General features: G+C 41.8%; 1 protein-coding gene across 1 annotated transcript in view; it reads right to left on the reverse strand.

Annotated features, from left to right (window-relative positions):
- SLC6A3 (solute carrier family 6 member 3) overlaps positions 1 to 24,695 on the reverse strand; it is a 506,641-nt gene that overhangs the window by 71,498 nt on the left and 410,448 nt on the right. The window contains exon 8 of the mRNA XM_085604173.1: positions 11,927 to 12,051. Coding sequence (XP_085460299.1) covers positions 11,927 to 12,051 — 125 coding nt within the window. The remainder of the gene's footprint in view (positions 1 to 11,926; positions 12,052 to 24,695) is intronic.

A 24,695-nucleotide genomic window follows, 5' to 3' on the forward strand; every position in this document is an offset into this window, starting at 1 on the left:
TAACTGAAGGTGTTTCACCCCAGGCTCCCGTCTGACTAAGGGTCATTTGATTCTGTAGGGAAGTGACGTCCTGTCTTAGGACCTGGTTCTCTGCTTGTATGCAGGTCAACATCGCTGCGATGTCCTGCAGGGTGATGTCGGGGTTACTCATGTCACCCGGGCGAGACAAACAGCTTAGGCTTCTGATTCTGTTAGATGCCCACAATTCTTACCTTTTGTAGGATGGTCTCGCAGGGATGATATGAATAACCTCCACAATCTCCCACCAAACCCCTTGTCTGACTAGTAGATACCTGACCGGGGTTGTGGTGAAGACCGGAGGAAGGAATCCTAAATAAGGTGGTGTGTTGTGTTGGTGAGAGGATCTGATAATGGACTCCCTGGATCTTCACTGGAAGGGTAAACCAACAGGTAATCACTATTGCCCTCAATCATAGACACACACACACATGCACTAAGGAGGAATGGAGGAAGGGACTATAGTCACCTGGAAACGATGTTCCAACGAAGAAGAGACAACAATACGAGGCACTCTTGCGCTGGATATAGGACCAAGATCCGGATTCCATTAGAACACACAAAGTAAAAGAAAGGGCGGTCCTGCGCTTTCTGTGGGACGGCAGTTGAAGGTGAACCAAGACGGGTCAAATAACAGAATGGGGTAATGCGCTCCTGCGCGTTGTGATAATGTATCAAGAAGGATGGTCCCAAGGCAATGCACAAATGCGGTAACGCACTCCTGTGCTTACCGCAATGAGGAATGAACAAGAAATGCCCCCAAAGTAACAACAAAGGCGGAAATGCGCTCCTTTGCTTACTGCGGTGAGGAATGAACAAGAAATGCCCCCAAAGCAACAATAAAGGCGGTAATGTGCTCTTGCGCTTACCGCAGTGAGGAATTTTGATATGTCCAACGTAAACAAACAATGGCGGTAATGCGTTCCTGCGCTAACCGCAAAGTTCTTGTGACAGATCCCCCAACGTGAAAGGCGGTAGAGCGCACCTGCGCTACCGTTTTGTGGGAAAGCTCACTATCCTGGCTTGGCAACACGCGAGTGCGTTTGCCGTGGGAGAGGAGGCTGGGAAGAGAAACAGCACGCCGCGCTCCGGCGCACGTTTTTCCCGTCTTTGGAAGTTCTAGGCAAGTCTTACCGAGAATGCCAGGGACTGGTTAGGTGCGAGTGTCCAGACGCATTCCTACGCGTCTCACCATAAAATTGCAGCAAACACGGAAGAAGAAGAAACAGCTCCGGACTGGTTCGGAAAAGAATCAGAAGCACCTGGGGCTCGTAACTGCTGCTATTTAAGCTGTAACGGCCGGAAGTGCCCTGGTGGTGACCTGCAGTATGTCTCCAGGTTGAGGGCACTAGAATGACGAATCATATGTCCCATACACACTCATACATACGGGTAATAACGGGAAATATGACAGTTATGCTCTATTGGGATCAGGTGTTTATCAATCACAAGATTTTTGGTATTCACAGAATGCACTTACTACTTTTGGTTAAACTTACTACTTTTGGTTAAACTTACGACTTTTGGTAAAACTTGCTACTTTTGGTATTCACAGAAGGCATTTAGTAGCAGTAAACTAACTTTACTACTACTAAAGGCCTTTTGTGAAAGTGAAAGAAAGTGGGGAGAAACATTTTACCATATTCTTAGTTATATGTAAGTTAATAAAATATGCACTAACTTCTGGCTTCTGGTGAAAATTGTGATTAGTTCATCTGTGCTGACCACAAACAATGGTGAAAGCACATTTTATGATTAGGCTTCAAAATGACAGAAAAGAAGTGTTTGTTATTCCTTTGCCCTGTTGTGTTTGTGCCCGATTGCCACTGTGCCACTATTTACTCCCGTGTGGGTCGCAGACCTTTACCTCAAAGATCTTTGCCCCGGATCTGTATCACGGGACCCACTTGCTGCAGCAAGACCCTGGTGGGACTCGCTGTCCCAGGGTGCACCGTTCTACACTGACTCGCCACAACTGCTGCTAGGGGAGGCGTGGTCAACACGCTTTAAAGAGCCACCTTGCCCCACGCAGCGCAGGAAGTGTTTGTTATTCCTGTGCCCTGTTGTGTTTGTGCCCGATTGCCACTGTGCCGCTATTTACTCCCATGTGGGTCGCGGACCTTTACCTCAAAGATCTTGGCCCCGGATCTGTATCACGGGACCCACTTGCCGCAGCAACACCCTGGTGGGACTCACTGTCCCAGGGTGCACTGTTCAACACTGACTCGTCACAGCTGCTGCTAGGGGAGGCATGGCCAACGTGCTTTAAAGCGCCGCCTTGCCCCACGCAGTGCGGGACACGTGCGGGCGACGTCGGGGTGAAGCCTGGGCCAATGGCGGGCCCGTCTGAGCCTGTCAGAGACTGGAAGAGGCTGGGCTGGGCCACCCCACTAACGTTTAAACAGTAAGACTCTGTGATATATAATAGCTTTAAAGGTTCAGTGTGTAACTTGGTTGTTTGGGGCTCATAATATGAGTAAGCATAGAGCCGGAGTGGGTACGGGGGTTGTGGGTACACTTGATGCTTTTCTTTCTAGGGCACAATCGGCGTTAATGCATGAGATTCAATTAACTGAGCGTAGGCTATCATTAGAACCACTAACTTCTCTTGGTACCCTTAACTCCAACACTCCTTCTACCCAACCCCCACCCAATAGTTCTGATGATACTACACTGCAGTCCAGCCAGTTTCCCCCAGCACATTCAGTCTTGGCGCCTCATGCTCCATCTAGCCCAGCAAGCACACCCAACATTTCTATGGTCACCACTAGGGGTCAGAAGTCCAGTCAGGCTACAAACGGTGAACCACTGTCAAAAAAAAGGAAGGCTCGAGGGCGACAGAAGACTAACCTCTTGCCTTCCAGAGCAGCCAAACGTAAAGTAGCTGTAAATGGTACCATTGGTAGTCTACAATCTAAAAACATGCCAATCAACATATGCCCTCCCACTGGACCCACCCCACCCCACTAACGTGGATGAGCTCTGTATACGGATAGAACAGAAACTCTCAGCTCTGATTGACCCTCTATTCAAGAAGTTGACTTCGATTGAAGAAAGACTTAACAAAATAGAACAGGGTGTTTCCAGTGGTCCCCCTAACAACTCTAACTGGCAGAAGGGTGGTGGACCTACAACACAACCAGCGAGGGGAGCCGTGAATAGGCCAAAGGGAGCCCTGGCAAATGCATGTGCCCCCAACCCCCAGTAGCAATAAACCCAGAGGTAATCCAAACTACCAATTTACTCCAAGGGAGCATATCCCTACCATTGACAGCGCAGCAAGGGAAGCGTGGCATTAGTACATGGCCCTCTGAGCGTCCTGCTGATGGCACCCAGTATCCCCATGCTTTTCTACATCTCCCTCCGGAAGCTACACCACACACAGTTGTTTTGGCTAATGTTCCAGTGCTCTCTGCTAATGTCCAGGAGCCCTGGTCTACGCTGAGAAAAAAGGCCCTACACTTGCTGAGCAATAGGACCGCATAAAAGATTATCTTTTTAGTGAATTTAAAATGGTCCGCAGAGTACCCTGGGTCGGGAAATTAAAAAAGTCTCTACCTGGTGACTGTGTGGTCCTGAGCTTTCAGTCAGCAAGTCTGGTCCAGTATATCTTGGAGAGGGCTGGGAACTGCTTTACTAAGGTGGATGATATTAATATCTTTCTCTTGGGATTCTTTTATCAACCAAATAGTGCTAGGTGCAGTGAGAGTAGGGGGGTACCACAAGTATATGGCCAATATAACCATCCGGTCTACACAAGCAATCGCTTTCAAATCTTTACTTCATTGGAAGACATAGATTGTCGTGAAACATCGGGGTGTCTCTTCTCAATCGAAACCCAAGATACTAGGAGCTATCAATGGTCTGATTTAGGTTCGCTTACTTTCGATACTGTTGGACCGACAAAACTTGGGGCCATTGTTGAGGAGAAGGCTGTGCATACCTGTAGTTCAGATACTTCCGGGGTGTGTGCCAAATGGAGGTGGATATGAGAACTGGGGTGGGTGTGGGGGTGATAGGTTCAATCAATATCCCCCAAGTAAAAACCTCAATACCATCTAGTACTCCTGGTTTGATAACACTGGCCAACAACGATCCTGTATTTAATCCACAAGTAAATAATAGTATTGTAACCCAAGGGTTTTAAACCCATACATGTCCATAGTTTCCTGGAACATAGCGGGCTTAGCCCCCAAAACCATCTCAACTGAATGGACAGCTTATATTGATAGCCATGACGTTTGGGTATTTGAAGAAACATGGTCTCTGATCCAAATTTATCATCCTGGTAATTTAAATTTTTGAAAAGCAGTGCTGGGGACCCATGGGTGGACTCACCTGCTGGGTCAGACAGCAAGCGGGTTACAGGGTGGAAGAAGTATACATTGATAGCCCGGATATTATGGCTCTACGGCTACAGAGGGCGCATGAACTTGATGTCCTGATTGTTAATGTTTATGCAAGAGGGCTGCCTGGGGGGAGGGGATCCAATGTAGTCACCCTCCTCGATAGCTTTCTAGAATGCGCACTGGGAAGCTGTAATTTGATAATAGCCGGTGATTTTAATTGCTCCTTTGAGCCATTGGATTATGATGACGGTAATCTTAGCACAGAGGAGGATGCACAATGGAATATCCCGCAACTAGAGTTATGCCCCATTAACAAATGGACTGAAGCTGCGCTTCAGTTAAAAGGGTTGTGTCTGGAAAGGGGATTGAGGGCAACTAACGGGAGGTCTCAGTCTGATAGAAAAAGCGCACATACCTTTAACAATGGTTTGAGAAGCAGCCGCATAGATTACATATTTTTAAATGTAGAATTCTGGTCTTCTCTATTAGATATGTCGGTGCAGGAGCGGACTAAAAGTGATCACAACCCGCTGGTACTACATTTACAGGCACCAGGTTTATTAAGTCTTAACAATAACGCTGTTGAGTATGTAACAGCAGAAGCCAGGATCACAAACGATATGAGGAGATTCAGATGGGCTAGGATTATTGACAATGTTGGGGAACTGGAACAGATGAAGGCATTGGTAGCTCGCTCGATAAGAACTCTCCATAGATGCGACTCCCAGGAGGACATTAATTTGATTGTCATCTAGATCCACAATGATTTGTTTAACCAATTAAAAAACCTTTTGATAAAAACTAACAAACCTAGGAAAAACCCCTGTGTAAAGGCAGCTTCCTGGTACAATAAATCCTATAGAGAGGCCTATAAGTTATTATCAAGGGCCATCAGATCAAAAGTTATGGGTGACATCAAAAAGGCTAGGGCCTTGTATAAGAAAACCCAACTGCAAGTTAAGAAGGACTGGCATGAGACTCATTGGCAAGATTTGCTTACAGCTAGTGAAGGGAAAAATATGGTCACATTTTGGCATCTTGCAAATGGGGCAGTGGCGAACCAATTCAGACAGCAATCAATCATGTAGCTCCCGAACTGTGGCTTTCACATTATGAGGCACAGTTTACTGCCACTAATTGTAGCGACGAACCACCCCAATGGTATACTTCAACTACCACCTTATGTTTCACCAGTACTGAGGTCGAATCTGTATTACGATTGATCCCGAGAGGTATGGCTCCAGGTCCTGATCGTATACCTGCGGACTTGTTCGTATATGACAAGGAACACTGGGTAACCTACACAAAGATACTCAACAATGCTATAGCCAGTGGTGCTCCTATTCCCGATACTTGGTCAGGCGCTGAAATCCTACCTATATACAAAAAGGGAGACCGCTCAGTACCAGGCAACTACAGGCCAATAAGCCTTATAGATTCAGTTCAGAAGGTAGTTGCCAGGTTAGTTTTAGGTAGAATCCCGGCCTGGATGGAAGAGACGGACATTCTAACACCATTGCAGACGGGGTTTCGATCTCATACTAGTACCATAGACCAGGTTTTCAGGTTCGTGCTCATTTACTGGAGAGTAGTTATCATTGGAGGGCGCTCAATCTAAGCGGCATTTGTTGACCTCAAATCCGCGTTTGATCTAGTCCCTCGTTCCAAAATGTGGAGAGCTTTTATGGATATGGGGAAGCCATTGGGACTGTTGACCATTTTAGTAAAACTGCATGAATCAAACTATGCACAGGTTCACTGGGGAACGCAGGGGAAGGTCACTGATAGGTTCGCTGTCACCAAGGGGGTTAGACAAGGGTGCGTTTTAGCACCAACCCTGTTCTCGTTATTCATAAACAGGGTTGTTCAGTACTTCTCCACTTATCCTACAGATATTCCAACATTAGCTGGTATGAAGATACCCCTACTCATGTTCGCGGATGACACCTTGATTATATCCAAGACCCAACAGTGTCTGCAGGCTGCTCTATCTCGTTTTGAGGTGTTTTGCCAAGATCATGAGTTAGTGGTAAATGTGGAGAAAACACAGTTTATGGTGCTCCACAAACATAAAGCTATAAAAGGGAGAGTGTATATGAACAACGTCCCCTTGGAACAGACAGATGTATTTACATACCTGGGGATAACACTAGGTTGGAAACTGAATTGGAAGCCTCAGATTGATATGCTGTCCCTTAAACATGCACAACTGACTGGTGTATTGATAAAAGAACAGAGGCTTTCACAGTCTAAACCTATCGCCCCAGCCCTAAAGATCTACAGTTCCAAAATCAATACCTCAATACTATATGGCGCTGAACTTTGGGCCTACGAGGATTTATTATCTCTGGCATTAGCGCAAAACAAATTTGTCAGATCATTAATAGGCCTCCCACAATCCACTCCACTCACGCCCTTATACTTGGATCTGGGTTGTTATAGTATAGAGGACCTAGCTTGTTTCAGATCTATAGCATTCTGGAGAAGGGTTTGGACTACTCCCGAGCTTTCATTGTATGCCAAGGCTCTTTCTGAAGTTAGGGCGTTGGGTTTCTCGCGCAAGATCTCATGGATACCAACATAAAAACCACCCTGACTAATAAGGGGATGAGAACCTTATGGGAGGACCCAGCAGACAACTTATTTCTATCGAAAAAGGACCTTAAGGCAGCATACTGGAATATGGTCAAAACCAAGCGTCTTTCATCCGCAGTGAGGCTCACAATTGTTAGTGAATTTTTGGAGCACAAAGACGAGTCCAAGTTTGAATCCTATTGGGATCTCATTACCAGACCAAACAATAGGAAGCTATACCACCAGTTTAGGGTGGGCTCTCTCCCAATAAAAGCTCTCACCAGTAGATGGCAGCCCCCGACAGATGACAAATGTTTCTCATGCCCAGACCAAATTGAGACACTTGCACATATCTTGTTAGTATGCCCAGCCTATAAGTCACCTAGGAGTAAATGGCTTCAACCAATTTGTAGGAATTTGGGCACAGGATTAGCTAAGGTAGGCTCTAAGGATTTTAAAGACTAATACTGAGGAACCTATTGTGATTGCCGTGGCTAAATTTCTGAGTTGGATGTGGGTTATCCGAGCTAATAGAATGAGTGTACATTAATTTTGCGAGTCCCTCTTCATGAGGTTATAGAGATTATGACCTGGTGTTGTAGCTATCCCTTGCATTGGTTCGGCAAGCGCTTCCAGGTCGCAGCTACTTGTCTGTCCCTTGTAGAATTATGGGCCCAGTAGTATTGGCACAAGACAAGTAGTATTTGTTTGTCACTTATTTCCTGTTTTTAAGTATTTTTTAACATTCTATCAAATCATTTAAATCATGTTTTAATACCTTGTGTCTTATCTTGTTGTGGATTTATTGTAATCATGTTTTAATATCCGCCTATAATATTGTGGTTTTAATAGGATGAAGTCTTGATGGTCGCGGATTTATTAGAAAACTTTTGTATTACGAATTTCTCAAATAATTTTTTTTGTAGACATACACTGTCTTTTATGATTGTAACAAATCGAAATAAAGACTATACTGACTGACTGACAGAAAAGAAACTGTGCCAATAAAGGTGCGCAACCAATGTTTGCACAGGTGCACGTTCACGATGCAGCCCCAGAACTTCAAAACGTGTTGGCATGCCATAGTAAAGACAGATTGTGCGCTATAAAAATGCTAAATTGCTAAAACAATCAATGGCAGTGTAAATTAGATCACTGTGCCCAGAATAAAATAAAATAAGGTCAATCAATATCTTTCACACCTTCATTCCAACAACCTCAATGTGCTTTAAAGGTCTTATCTTTTCTGCCCAGGAAATATTATTGAAAGAGCAATTAAGTGTGTGGTGAATTAGGCCCCAATATTTTATACTGCGGGCATTATCACATAAAGTGAGCAATGTAAGTGCTAATGTAGGACACAGTCTCTGTCATTGTTTTGGGCCAACTGGTGTATTAAACAGCTGGAGTGCTGGAGAATTGCTATTTTACCACCTGAGGCAAAATAAGTGGGCTCATTCAAGGCATGTGGTGCTTTTCGCTGAAAATGTAGCAACATACGTTGTCCTATCAAAGGTAAACAACAGAATATAACACAATAACATACACAAAGTAACATAGCCCAATTAAAACATAATAGGGCAAATAAGAACCAAACAGAATGCAACACAACAATCACAGTACAACACATCACAATTCAATATGCAAGTCAAAAACACAGCACCACAAAAAAGAACAGACCACATCACCTGCTTTCATAATGCAGTGGTAAAAGGTGGCCTTAATTTACCATTATGGACATGAAATAGCACCTGGAACGCCCTGCCCCCGGCAATCAGAATGAACCCTTCAATCTCCTCCTTCAAAAAAGAAGTCAAACTACTTCTAATGAACAAAACTCTCTCCTGATCCCAGTTCTGGGGCGAGCTGGGTACCATCCAGACGCAGCTCACCTACCAGGATATATGAAGAATGAGCTCTCAGCGACAATACTAAAGCACTCCTGAATTCCTCTGGACCTACAACGTTTCCTGCCAACATCTACGTTCCCCTGTTGGCTTCTCATATCTATGTTTCTAGTTCTCACTTTTCTTTTTGATGTAACATTTGTAAAGCGCTCTGATACCCTCACTGTGTCTAGTTTGCGAAATATAAAACGTTCTAAATCAAAAATAAATAAAATGTGTATTTGCCAAGTGTAGATCATAATTGCCTTGCTAAATAGGCATAGCCGTCAGGCAGGAATAGCCATGTTAAGGGCCTATGCACATTCCCTAGTTTCTTCAGGCACTGATAGATGTCTACTTGTGTCTTGCCTTCATCATTACCTTTTCCCTCCTCCCTTTTACAATGGGAACAAATATATATTGAGATTTTGATCGACTAGTAAATGACAAAAGGAATAGGTGAAAATTATTTGCAGAGCAGAAAATGGAGGCGGCTTGGCATTAGAATGTAAAATGTTTATTTGTAATTCACGTCAGAGCCTGTAAGACTCAAATATATCAATCACATTCTGTCTGTGGAAGAGAGATGAAGGGGTACACTAAACAAATCAGAGGCTCATGCCTATGTGGTTTAGTGCTGCTGATGCCCAGTGAAACCCGACACAGACACAGGCAAATCCGACTGCAAAGCCTCCAGACCCAACTTCCAACTCTAAAAAGTACTTTTGGAGTGTGACACCCATACAACCCCGTTGAAGATGGCACGGTAGCTGTTTGAAAGCACACATAAAGAGGGTGCCACGCCTTGTGGAGTGGGATGCGTTTAAGTCACCAGTGGGGGGCATTATACGAGTGCATTCACAGACATAAGAAAACAGCTATACCAGAATATTTCTGGTGTAGAAAGTAACATTCTTCATCTCGAGAGACTAGCCGTCTCCTCAACTGGGGCGGGGGCCCGCTCGCCAGGTCGAGGCGAGAGCACAAGGTCCTACTGGAGCACATGCATTGTCTCAACTATGCTGCGCACTGTGCCAAGACTCATTCTGGAGTGGACAAATCTGGCGCTCTGCTGCCCTGGTTGATTAAAAATGATGGCCCACAATACCCCGTCCTCTCCATCACTCTGCACCTAGCCAATGAAACTACACAAGCAGCCTGAGATACATGCAGTCTTTACTCAATTCTATGAGCGCCATTATGCGCCGTTTGGTGGGATCACTGACTTGGCTTCTTTTCTAGCGTGCACTTACCACAGTTCCCATCCGACCTGGCACTGGAGCTCAACCCCACAATTACCGCCTTTGAGATTCGCCAGGCCATCCGGTTGCTGGCATCGGGTAAAACTCCAGGCCCTAACAGGCCCCTCAGGAGTTCTATAAAACATACTCCATGCTGCTGGTCCCTTGTTTTCAGACCCTGTATGTAAAAAGTGCTCTTGTGCTCCTGTCCTCCCTAGTTCCTCCTGAAGGCACTGATTGATTCCATACCTAATCCTGGACTTGACCTATCTAATCTCGGCCCTTGGCGATGCTTAACACAAACAAAATTCTCTGTAAAATTGTGGCAGATAAGTTGGAGACAGTGATTCCACACCTGGTCTACAGGGCACAGCACAGTCCTAAATATTTGCTGCCTCTTTTGGGTTCTGGAACAAGCACCAGGCCGTTGGCCACAATCCGGCTGTCTGGTGCTGGACTTTGATTCCCTGGAATGGAAATAACTGTTCATTGTACTGGCCAAGATTGGCTTAGGTCATCCCATGCTCAGGCTTATCAAGCTTCTATACACTGCACCACTGACCCGAGTCAAGACCGGCGGGTACATCTCTGAACCCATCTGTATCGGCCATTGCACTCGTCAAGGCTACACCTATTGGGCACAGGGAGTCACTTGGTCTTGTGGTTCACTAAAGCACTGCAAGAACATACCTGCCTACCCCTTCTGACACTTTGTGACCAGTCAATCGAAGATCTGGAAAGGGCATGAAGTGAAGCGAAGTGGGCCATGATCTTGGCCAACCCTGCCACTGTCTCCCAGAATGAACAATTCAAACGAATACAGTTCTATGTTTTGCACAGAGCGTATCTCACTTTTGCGCAGATCAACCTGTTCTTCCACCATACCGATGCCTCCTGCCCAGACATCCTGAGTGAGGGTGTGAACTTTGTACATTTGTTTTGGTTCTACCCTTAACTGACTGATTACTGGTTGTCTATTACAGATTGCCTCTCTTGCACCACTGGGATTCCCTCGCTGTACACCTGGGGTATGTGCGCCCTTGGTCTGTTCCAACGGACTAAATAAAACATGGCGGTCACCAGGTTGTTTGACTTGGTGCTTCTTGTAGTGAAGCGAGGGATCACATGAGCCTGGTAGTCAAGGGCCACCCTCGACCACTTACTCAATCGGTTGAGATATGGGCGGCAGTGGAGGGTATGGGCCTGCAGTCAGAAAAACTGTGAGGACTTTGGAAATATCCAATCTCACATCAGAGAGATACCCTACTTGAGGCATCCAAGTCCAGGGTGACTGCCTCTGACCCCACCCTACCCCCCCCCCAACTTGGTAAGGTAATTGCAGCCCAATGCTCATCTCTGTAACTCAGCGCTGTCTCCACAGCAACAAATGGCCAAAATGTTTGTCTTTGTCAAGGCTTGTCCTGCATGGAACAGAAGTTACAAGAATACACTGCATTCCACTGTTTGCACAAAATATACCATCATGACACACATATAACTAACTTAATCCAGAACACACATTCTATCACATGGTTGCTTAAAGTAGGCTTAAGGTTCAGCAGAATAAAGACACCTGAGAGCAGATATGCCACAATGCTTGAGAATGACTAACTTTTATTGATGAATTCATTTCAACATTAAACCATAGGATTGGTACTGAATTACGAGGTATGTGCACTATGCTAATCTGGTATTTACTAAAAGGCTACCCTATTTGCTATAGGTGCTTCCACAGCTATCGAAAGACACAGTTCAGGACACTTTTATGCAATTGTGCTGTGTAAAGATGACCAAGAATGGACCTCACTGCGCACGGGGCAGTGCCGTGAAACAGACCGTGGTGGGCGGCTGCACTTACCATCTTTGGCAACATCACTGATTGCTACGTTATGCTTCTGTGACATGTAGCCAAGGAAGGAGAAGATGACAAAACCAGAGAAGAAACTTGTGAGAGAGTTGACAGACGTGGTGATGATTGCATCCCTTTGAAGACAAAGACAAATATAAAAGAAAAGAGTATAAGATTGAGAACGCAGTTTTGTTTTTTAACTGCCTGTGAAACAATAAAATATACCAGAATAAAGCTTTACACAGAATTGCCAGAGCTGCTCCATTCAAATCTTAGCAATTACATTGACCTAATCTCTTAATTTTTGCATATCTTCTGTTTCATATTGTTTATTTAGTTTCCTCTTAAATTTCTTACAATCTCCATTCTATTTTACCCTCTATTAAATGGGTTCTCTTTTCATTGCTGTAAATGAGTGGCTCTGGGATGTGAAATAAAAGGGGTATTACCAGCAAGTATGTTAAATCAGAATCATATTATAATACATGGGAGACCACATATCGTGGACAAAAACCTGCTTAGTTGTGACATCACTAGTCACTTGTAATAACAAAATAATGTAGCTGCTGAATTGTAATAACTTATTGCAGTTGAATTGTGACATCAAATGGCTGCTGGCAGCAGAAAGTGTGATGGGCAGGCCAAGTAGTTTCTTGAACAGTGAAATGATAACTGTCTGTTCAGCTCTTCTGAATTGTTTTCCTAAAATTAACAGCAATTAGCATAAAGGAGCCATTTACAGCAGCATATTTCATATACAGGAAAGCATGTTACCACACTTTATGAAACTTATCTTTTATTTTATGTGACTTACATTAAACTAAATATTGTATGTTTTTGCAAGAAATTACTAGTTGCATATTGGTGTGCTCTCAGTACATGTATTCCCAATACGTGCATTCACATGAAGGAGCAAGGATTTAGGTGTTTGACTGAAGTTTAGTTCTGTGAACAGATATTATGAAGCAAACAAATCTTCTGCATAGGTTAAAAGAACATTACAAGTCACAAGTCCCCTCAGAGTTACATGGCCATATAAAGGCACTCCTGGTTGGCTTGCAGTAATGTACAATAATGTATGGCAGAGGGTATTGTATCCTATATGTGCTGCAGAAAGAATAATTTGTTGGATTTTTAAGTTCTACAAAGCTAGGAAAACAAATGACATTATTTTGAGCATTTTCGGTGTACACTTATGGCACATCACTTTGTACACCTGGGTACTTTCAAAGCACACTTCCAAACTTCACCGAGAAAATCGACTTTAAAAAAGGAATCATTAGAACTAGAAGGAGGGGGGCGTGGCTAAAGCGCCGGAGGAGATGGCCGCCGCTCTGGAGAACTCCGTAACGGCGTAGCGCGACGGGAGCCCTTCAGGTTTCCTTTCCAGCCGCCTGACCTTCAAAGCTGCAGAATTTATTATCGGAACGCCTGCTGCCTGGAATGCGACGTTCGCGGTACACTGGGTGAGGGTTATTATGCCTTTTTCTTGCTCTTTTACCCAACGCGGTTCGCGAATGAAATGCGGCCGCCATTTTGATTTATGACTGATCCCCGTGGCACCCACTGACTGGATTTTCTCACTGCATTTTTAAGGATTATAAAGCATGTTTTGCTGGGAATTGAACACACGTTTTCTTCAGTTTTTCCCCACATTGAAATCCTTTTAACTGCTTTGATGCTTTTTGGACTGCTTTTTATTTACTCTGTGGTTTTAAAATAATAACAGTATTTCTGACCACCATTTTGTACTCTGGACTTTGCTTCTCTGTCTCAAATTCCACTCAATTTTCCTCAATGGCAATGCCTCGTTCCACTCGAAGTGGCCCTGATCAAATTAATACTAACAATGGGTCATTGGAGGATACTAACCCATTCAGTGTATTGCAAGACAATGTGGAAGACGCAACAATGGAAACTAATGCAATGAAGAGTACACCTCTCTCATAATTCACGCTCAGGCTATAAAAATAATTCCAAAATTCCTTCCACATCTGCTTCTACGCCGGGTAGAAGAGTGAAAACGAATCCCCCTTCACCCACCAATTCCTCCTCCTCTATTTCTATGGAATTGCTACTTGAAGAAATTCGCTCCCTTAAACCATATCTGGCTTAAACAAATTCTCATCTTCAGAACTTGGAGGATAATTGCTCTCACACTGAACAAAAGGTTGATGAGCTGGAGAGAAGAGTTGCATCAGTTCAGGTAGTCACAGATCAAGTTCCATGCCTACACAAAGAAATACAGAATCTTAAACAACAGGTTGAGAATTTGGAAAACCGCAACAGGCATAACAATCTACGCATTTACGGGATTGCGGAGGGTCTTGAAGGATCTAATCCTATATCCTTTTTCCAATCTTTTTTGCCCATGCTTCTTGGACTTCCAACCTCTCCATCTTTGAACATTCAATGAGCTCATCGCCTAGGTCAAATGTCTCATACAGCTGTTCCATCTTCCTCCTCAATGAAACCTAGAGGGGTAATTTTGTATTTTCTAGAGTATACGGATCTCCTTAAAGTTATTCAGGCTGCCAAACTGTAAGGAAAGTTCACATGGAATGGCTCAAATCTCTTCTTTGCGCAGGACTATGCCAAAGTTACCGCAGATCGTCCAAAGAAGTTTCTAGAGATGAGGCCTACTCTCCGATCCCTGAATGCCCGTTATGGCCTATTCCACCCTTGCCTCTTCAAAGTGACTTATAACAACAAAACGACGAATTATGAAGATCCGGCGCTTCTTCAACATTTCCTGAATTCTTGTAGAGATGAGTCTATGGACACCCCTCGATCTTAATCGCTTTGCAATATAATGTATTGCTTGTTATTGTTTATGTTTTATCCTTATCCCGGTTGTTTTCCGTTAAGATGTGAGACCTGTTATTCATATTTATCTTTCTGTTTGACTCTTTCAGTTGCAGTTTTGTGATCCCTTGAATAAGTCTTCTTTGTTTGTACCTGGAGGTTGTTTTCCTCTGCCGCGTCTGTATGGAGTACTTGGTCCGGTGTGCTATCTCCCTCATGTGGCTCCACTCACCCCATTCTCATTGTCTATTTGTGGTATGTCTTTTTGACATTGTTCTTCATTATCAATTGTTTAATTTGTACTGTCTTTTTGTTCTGTGTTTTGTTCTCTCTCACCTCTTATTCTCCCTGTCCCTTTCCCTTCTCTTTTCCTTTTTCCTTTCTCCTATCCTCAGCAATATTTTCTTAAAGTACACCTGCTTTCTTTCTCTAATCTCAATTCTCTTTTTTAATCTTGTTTCATCTATTTTATTTCTTTCTTTAAAAATTAAGCATGTTACTTCAATTGTTTATATAATACCTGTTCATGTTCATTTTAATGGGTTATTTTTAGAGTTGTAACTTGGATTGTTAAAGGAGTTAATAGTAATCCCATAAAAAGACAACATGTATTAACCCATTTAGCTAGATTAAATGTTGATATTGCTTTAATTTAAGAGACCCATTTATCAGACTCTGAAGCGGCTAAATTAAAAAGAGGTTGGGTGGGAAATGTTTTTTCATCCCCAGCTCTAGGAAAAAAGAATGGAGTCTCCATTCTATGCCATAGGAAATATCAGATTTCAGTTGTTCATCAGGAAATTGATCTGGAAGGTTGCTGGGTAATTGTTAAACTGCTTATAGATCAAATACCTTTAGTGCTTTTTAATGTTTATGCACCTGTTCATATTGATAATGCATTTTGGATTCATGTATCTGATAAAGTTCTTGTGTTTGATGATAACTATGTTTTTTTTGGGAGGTGACTGTAATCATGTTCTTGACCTTATATTAGATAGACATTCTTCTGTTAAATATTCTAACACCAAGATGCATTCACAATTTACATCCACCATACGTCGTAAATCTGTAGTTGATATCTGGAGGGGGGAACAACCTTTACAACGCAACTTTTACAACGCACTACCATTACAACGAAACTGTTACAACGCAAATGCATTGACAACGCATGCCATTACAACGCAAGTCTTTACATCGACTTGCACTAGATGGCGTGCTAACATTAAAAATAGTGTAGTTTACTATCCAAACACCTTCCCTACTGTTACGTGGACTGGAGTTAGAATAGTAAATTACTCTTTTTTAATGTTAGCACGCCATCTAGTGCAAGTCGATGTAAAGACTTGCGTTGTAAAGACTTGCGTTGTCACTGCATTTGCGTTGTAAAAATTTCGTTGTAACAGCATGCGTTGTAAAAGCATGCGTTGTAACATCATACATCCATCTGGAGGCTTTGTAATCCAGATATCCGTGAATATAGTTTCTACTCCCCCTCACCATTCACAATCTCGAATAGACTATCTCCTCCTTATTAAACCTTTATCTCAGCAAGTCTCTCACGCCGTGATTGGCTCTATTCTAATATCAGACCATCCTCCAGTTTTTGTTGATTTTGAATTGATACCTTTTTCCCCCATGCAGGCATTATTAGCGGATCCTAATTTTACAAGCCAATTCACCTCCTTTGCTTCTGAATTCTTTTCTTTTAATTCTACCCCAGAGTCTTCTCCGGTAATGACCAGGGATTCTTTTAAAGCTGCTATCATAAATTTTGTTTCACGGAAAAAAAGTTTTTTTGAGGCTAAAAATACACAATTACTAGCCAGGATCAAATGACTTGAATATTCGTACTACCATTCGAACTCTGACTCTTCGTTAAAAAATCTTATTGAGGCAAAAATTAAGTTTAATAAATTATCTACTGAAGCCGCTTCCTCTTATCACTTAAAAAGTAGTGCCCGGTATTATGGAGGCCAGAATAAAATGGGGAAACTACTTGCGAACTATTAAAAAATACGTCGTGAGCGGACTGAAATAGAATCTATACGAAACACCGCTGGTGATTCTCTATTTAAAGATGACAATATTTTGAACGAATTTGTTTCATTCTACAAAACTCTTTATACTCCAGAACAACAACCAATTTCAGCTTCAATTTCTGCTTACTTTCAATCGATTAATCCTCCTCCCCATTATGACACTGATTTAGAGTCCGACATCACTCTCTCTGAAATCACTCATGCCGTCTCGGTACTGAAAAGAGGGAAAGCTCCAGGTCCGGATGGATTTACTATTGAATTTTATGCTCACTTCGCGACTTTAATACTCCCCCAACTCTTATTACTTTATAACGCTTTTGTAAAAGACGGGTCCTCGCCCGGAACTTTTCAAGAGGCCATGATTTGTTTAATTCCAAAGAAAATAAAGACCCCTCTCTCTGCAAAAATTATCCTCCGATTTCTCTAGTTAATTTGGACTATAAGATCTTCGCAAAAATTCTTGCTCTTCGTATTGACCCTATTTTACCTAACCTCGGAACAATCAGGATTTGTTAAAGGCCGTTTATCTTCCGATAACTCTAGAGTTTTTTTAACATTCTGAGTAAAGCTTCCTCTCTTGATTAACCTATTGCTGCAATAGCACTAGATGCTGAAAAAGCGTTTGATAGGATCGGATGGGATTTTATGTTCCAGTCACTAAAATGGATAGGACTTCCTACTAAATTAATCTCTCTTATTTCTTTACTTTACTCTGGTCCTAGAGCCTCTATTTTTGTCAATGGTAAAACTTCTGATTACTTTTCACTTTTTAGAGGGGTACGTCAATGGTGTCCTCTATCTCCTCTTTTATTTATAATAGCATTAGAACCCTTTTTAACGAAAATTAGGTTAGGGGGATGCTAGGATTACTGGTTTTCAACTTGATACCACTCATGGTAAAATGTTTGTTTATGCTGACGACATCCTTTTATATTGTTCGAATCCATCTACATCCCTTCCAGCTTTTTTATCCCAAGTTGATATTTTTTCCCAATTATCTGGATACCGTCTCAACTCAGACAAATGTGAGGTTCTCCCCTTAAACATATTCTGTCTAAAACAGGATTTTATATCTACCGGTTTCTCTTGGAAAACTTCTAAGATAAAATACTTAGGCTTGTGGTTTTCTTCAAACATCTCAGAAACATTAAAGGAAAACTTTGATAATATTAATAAAACTCTATCTGAATCTATTGACCTCTGGCACCTGCTTTTTCTCTCCTGGTGGGACGGTTAGACTCTATCAAGATGATGCTTTCTGCTTTGATTCTTTATCTTCTGTCCATGATCCCAGTACATATTCCTGGAATCTATTTTAAGAAAATTGATTCTCTTTTAACAAAATTCCTCTGGAAAAATAAATCTCCTAGAATAGCTCTGACTGCTATAAAAACTGACAAGACTTCTGGAGGCCTTAAATTTCCTGATTTTAAATCATATCACTATGCTTTTTCTCTAAGACAGTCTTCTTGTTGGCTTTCTCATGATCAATGTGCTTATCCTCCTATCTGTATGAATATAGAAAAACACTTTATAACTCCTTTCCATTTTAAAGAAGCTCTTACCTTTACTAATAATATTTCTTCTTTCTGTCCTCACGTCATCTCTCATACTTGTAAAATTCTAATACCACTTCTGCCGTCCTCTTATCCCTCATTTTCCACGTTAGATCAACAACCATTATGGCATAATCACTTATTATGTATTAAAGGACGTACCGTTTATTGGGAAGCCTGGAGACTCAAAGGATTACTATGTATCTCGCAGTTAGTATTTAATAAGGCTCCTTTATCCTTCTAAGAACTTCAATCAAAATTTTCCTTGCCCTCTTCCTGTAAAGCTCAATATGATTTACTTTGTTTTTCTCTTTCTCAATATCTTCTTTCCTTACCATCTAATCCCACTCTCCCCACCAGATGTTCCACTCTTTTTCCCTTACTTTCTACCAATCCCTCACCTTCTTCTCTATATAAAAAACTATTTCTCTCATCTGACAGGAACAAGGAGAAAGATGAATTGGCTTGGGAAAAGGACTTAGAAGAATGTTGGTCTACCCCCTTTTGGGATAAATTATGGATAAAGATTCATAAGACTTCGAGAGCAGCTAATACATCTCAAACACTTTATTTTATTTACAAGCGCCTTTTATTCACCCAGGCAAAAATAGCCTCTTTTTCTATGGATACTTCCTCAGCTTGCTGGACCTGCTCATATCCCTCAGCTGACTTAAAGCACATGCTTTTTGATTGTCCCTCCATCTCCTGTTTTTGGTTACTAGTCTGGTCTCAAATTAATAACATTTTTAAAACCCAAATTTCTTTCTCTCCTTCTAACGTCTTTTTGGGCTTCCTATCACCGTCTTGGACACACTCTTTTTTTTTTTTTTTTTTATTGAGCTGAGCAAGAGGTAGATAAAAGAAGACATTACAGAGTACAATTAGCGTCCATTACGTAAATAGTATGGCGAAAAGATGAAAAAAGGTACAATGAAGAAAGCACTAATAGGAAATTCAATATGCTTAATGTGTAGCAGCAGTCAGAATTTTGATAGCTAAAGATCAATGTAATTGTTAATCACTTCAGGATAAACGTGCAATATACCAAGTGCAAATAGCAGAAATACAGTACTTTGAATCATTTAAGGTGCAAATGCGAAACAAGACAATATACAAAAGTGCAATACACCAAGTGCAAATAGCAAAAATACAGTACTTTAAGCCATTTAAAGTGCAAGTGCAAGACAAGGCAGACTACAAAAAATTGTAGTCAAAGAAGGGTTCCACATCATGATAATCATAATAATAAAAAAAAAAAAAGAAAATAAATAAATAAAAATAAAAATATAAATAAAAAAAAAGCTGATTTTATCGATTCACCAGTTCCAGTGTTATAAAACAGTTGCCCAACAAAGTGCAAATGCATTCTTGAGGGGGATTGAAATTAAGTCGTCTCCAATTTTTCAAAAAACTTCCAATTTTGCTTAAATTTTCTTACAGCTCCAACCCTCCTAGCATAAGCCTCCTCAAATTTTTTAACCCTTTTCATTGTATTTATCCATTTCAAATGGGAGGGGGCTGCATTTGATCTCCAATTTTGTAGTATTAGAGAGCGAGCTACCGCACAGGCAATAAAAATAAAAATTCTTTCTGGATTAGACAATTGTAGGTCTCCCTTGCAACTGCCGAATAAGACAGTCTCAGCTGCAATAGGAATGGGATTCCCAATTGCACGCTCGATGTCCGAAAAAATTGCTTCCCAGAAAGACCTCAGCCTGGGACATACGAAGAAGGTATGGTGCCATCCGCCTTCCCCAGGTTTGGCGCAACGAAAACACCTGTCTTCTACATCGGGAAACTTTTTACTCAAGATGGAGGGTGTCAAATAGGCCAGCCACCTAGAAAGAAAAGCCATCCTCTTGTAATTTGCAGCACGAAGTGCACGGCCCCCAGCGAGGCTGATCCATTCCCACTCCTTTTCGGATAGACTGCAATCAGTTTCCCGAAGTATTTTTTCCCGATGTTTCTGAATTATAGGGGGATGCAATTGTTTATGGATCAGCTTATACCAATTACCAATCCCTCGAAGTTTAGCTCCATAAAGTGCAGTTGACAGCTGGTTGGGAGATTCATTTAAGCCTCCGTAGCTTCTCAACCAGGAGATTAAGCGCAGATATTCAAACTAGACCGGTTTCCGACGAGCCCCCACCCTGGCCAATATTTCGTGCCAAGAGATTGGTCTATTCTGTATTAAAAAGTGTCTCAATTGGATTAAGCCGGAGTTTTCCCATATGATATTATGACCGGCTTGTAGCTGGAGACCAAGGCCGGCACAGGAAGTCCTTTAAAATTTTATATCGGCTTTTCTTTGGAAGTTTAGCAGTCTTTAAAAACACTGGAATGGATGAACCGATCTCTGTCAGCATTTTATCCAAAAAAAAAGTATCTCTACAAGAGCTGGATCCTAACAGTCTTGATACAAGGTCAAGGAGGGCGGCTTCATAATAGGATTTAATATGTGGGAGTGCGAGTCCCCCCTGATCTACGGGTAGTTGAAGGATATTCAATTTAACTCGGGGGGCTTTCTTCTCCCATATAAATTGCCTAAAAAGCGTATCTATTTCCCTAAAAAATACCTGATTGATTTTAATAGGGACATTAGAGAATAAAAAAATCAAAAGGGGAAGTATTGACATTTTAATCAAAGATACACGCCCAACTATCGATAATGGAAGAAGTGACCATTGATCCAATAATTTCGTTATTTTTTTCCCTTCATTCTTAGATAATTTAAATCATAAAGTTGGGAAGACTGTGAGGAGACATAGATCCCAAGATATCTTATAGGGTTAGTCCTGGCTGCCTGTAATTTTAAAGAGTCGGGGAAAGGATCAATATCCGTATTCAATGCAAGAACTTCAGTTTTATTTGCATTGATTTTATAGCCCCCTATCTTTTCAAATTGAGAGAATTCACCCAAGACCTCCTCAAAATTAGACCTATTGGGGGCCAAATATAAAATAATATCATCAGCAAACAACTTAAGTTTAGACATATCTGGAATTGGGGGATAAATAGCAGCATTATTACGAAAATTTAATACAAGGGGTTCTATAAAAAAGGTAAAAAGTAGAGGGGAAAGTGGGCAGCCTTGTCTCGTTCCCCGCTTAATTCGTATCATTCCTGCACAGGTAGCATTTATTACGAGTTTGGCTGTAGCATCCTGATAAATATTGTTTAGCATTCCTACCACCTTAGAGGGGAACCCAAATTGGCCTAGAGTAAAAAATAAAGTCTTCCAATTTACAAGGTCGAAAGCCTTTTCCGCATCAACCATTATGATACTTGCGGGGATATGGTTTGTGTTGATATACTCTAATGCTTGTATCAAAAATTGGGTGTTGGAAGCCATCGATCTACCCGCAATAAAGCCCGTTTGATCTCTATGAATGACCTCCTGAGCGGCTGGTAATAAACGAACCGCCCAAACCTTCATAAAAAGTTTATAATCGGAATTTAAAAGACTTATAGGCCAGTATGAATTCATGTCATTGGGGGTTTTATCTTTTTTAACAAATGAAACTTTGTTTTTCTCTTTCTCAATATCTTCTTTCCTTACCATCTAATCCCACTCTCCCCACCAGATGTTCCACTCTTTTTCCCTTACTTTCTACCAATCCCTCACCTTCTTCTCTATATAAAAAACTATTTCTCTCATCTGACAGGAACAAGGAGAAAGCTGAATTGGCTTGGGAAAAGGACTTAGAAGAATGTTGGTCTACCCCCTTTTGGGATAAATTATGGATAAAGATTCATAAGACTTCGAGAGCAGCTAATACATCTCAAACACTTTATTTTATTTACAAGCGCCTTTTATTCACCCAGGCAAAAATAGCCTCTTTTTCTATGGATACTTCCTCAGCTTGCTGGACCTGCTCATATCCCTCAGCTGACTTAAAGCACATGCTTTTTGATTGTCCCTCCATCTCCTGTTTTTGGTTACTAGTCTGGTCTCAAATTAATAACATTTTTAAAACCCAAATTTCTTTCTCTCCTTCTAACGTCTTTTTGGGCTTCCTATCACCGTCTTGGACACACTCATCGTGCAGTGCCTCACTAATTGATTGATTTCTAGCAATAGCTCTCCATTTAATAACTTTCAATTGGAAACAAGCTGACAAAGTTACTTTCAGAGCATGGTGGAATGCTGCTTGCTTTCATCACTGACTTGATACTAGCCATGTCATTCCCATATCTTTATCCATTAAAAGAGACCTTTTATGGCTCCCTCTGTCCACATACTTAACTTGTACTGCTTCAGCCTCCACTGCAATAGCTAATACTCCTGATGAGGTCAGAAAACCCCCTTGAATTACTTGTTGTCTTTATATTTAAGTTCTACATATAATCCTAATGTTACTCCTTTCACTGTTTTAACTCTTATAGTTACTTTGTATTCACACATTTCTTTTTATGCAGATAGAGATTAAGTTTCAGGTAATATTTTCATTTTCAATGTTTCAATATAATAGTATATTCCCCCTCCTCATCTCCTCTTTTGCCTTCCCAGTACCCCTCCCTCCCTATTTCCTTTTCAATAACATTAATGGTTATTTATTTGTTGAAGATTAGAATTCTATTATATTGTAATTTCTTATATATGACGTTTTCCTTTGTTTCTTCAACTTTTTCTTAATAAACTTAAACTTGAAAAAAAAGAACTAGAAGGAATGAAGTCTGAAGGGTTGCAATGTGCAGAACTTCTTAAATCAATCATGCATTCAAAATAATGCCTCATTTTGACTTTATTATTTTAAAAAAATATATTTTTATTGATTTCAGTGACAGTAATACAAATAGCATTGAACGACAAGTTTCCAAGTTACGCATATCATTAAATTTTCCATATAAATCAGCCTCAGAAACACATCAATCAGTACCATCTCGTTCTGCATTTCTACGCATTTCTAGTTCTACCATAGGGGACACACAAATGTCTCCACGGTACACATTCCATTTTGACCACTTCCTATCCCATTTTCTGGGCCCTTTGCCACAAAAACCTCTGTCTCCGCCATCATGCACCTATCTAGTTCTTTCGCCCAGATGGTAGTGGAGGGTGGAGTGCCCCCCATCCTCTCGCCAGCTCCCGCTTAACCAGCGCGTATCCCAATGTCACTAATTATTCTTCAATGTCAGTGAGGTCCGTCGTGGCCCATATGTTCAGCAGCCCCAGTTGTGGTGTAAGAGCCTCTTCCTTCCCCAAAGCCATCTGTATGGGGTATGTAGCTTCCTCCCAAAGGTGACTTATGGCTGGGCAACTCCAGATGGTATGATAAAAAGTAGCCTGCTGTTGGCAGCCCCTGAAGCAAAGGTCGTCAAGCCTAGATCCCAATTTTGCTAAAGTTTTCCCGGTCATGTATGATCGATGGAGAATCCTAAGCTGTATAAGCCTGAATCTAAGTGTAATGGCTGCTTCCCTTGGGGACATAAGAGCTAGTTGCCAGTCCTCGTCATCTATCGGGCCCAAGTCTTCCTGCCACTTCTCCCTAAGTTTGCTCAAGGTATCTGGGAGGTTATTTCTGAGTTTTTTATATGTAAGAGATATGGCTTTGGAATGTAGCGGGCCATCTAGCAAGCGATCCTCCAGTGGAGACGATTCCGGGATGTCTGTAAAGTTCAAAAAGGCCGCTTGTAATGCGTGTCGTATTTGCAGGTACCTATATACTTCCCCTTGGGTCAGGTGATATTGATTCTGGAGTTCCCCAAATGTAAGTATTGAACCCTTTTTAACCAGGTATTTCACTGCTCAAATGGCAATCATGTCCCATTTATCAAACACAGGCTGATATCACAACATGCCTAGTTTCTCGGCATACCACAATGGCGTTGCCATAGAGAGGACGTCTGCCCACCCCAGGCGAGAATTTACTTTATGCTATACTTTCAGTGTATGGGAAGTGGGCCAATATAATTATTTTTCTTTTTCCTACCTCATGAGTACAGGGCCCCGAGGTAACCCAAGCGGGCTGTTTGGTACCTGTCCAAAGCGTATTGCTGCCCATTAGTAGATTTGCAGGTCTGGCAGTGCTATACCTGCATCATACCAGCCTTTTGTTAATTTCTTCATTGCCACCCTGGGGGCCCTACCGTCCCATAGCAGCGTTTGGACCTCACCCTCCACTGCTTTAAAATAGGAATCCGGGTCTCTGTTCGGACAGTTATGGAGAATGTACAAAAAGCGAGGGAGAGCCAACATTTTAAAGAGGGCGGCTCAGCCTATCAGGGAAAGAGGCAAAGACCTCCAGTGTTTCACATCCGCGCATAACCTAGCAGGTGGGGGAGCCAAATTGGAATTATAAAAAAGAGCCTGGTCCGGTGTTACAAAAACCCCTGAATATCGGAAACCATCCTCTGCCACCGCTAAGGTACAGTTTA

This window comes from Triturus cristatus, chromosome 5_1, assembly GCF_964204655.1.
Source record: "Triturus cristatus chromosome 5_1, aTriCri1.1, whole genome shotgun sequence".
NCBI classification, from domain to species: domain Eukaryota; kingdom Metazoa; phylum Chordata; class Amphibia; order Caudata; family Salamandridae; genus Triturus; species Triturus cristatus.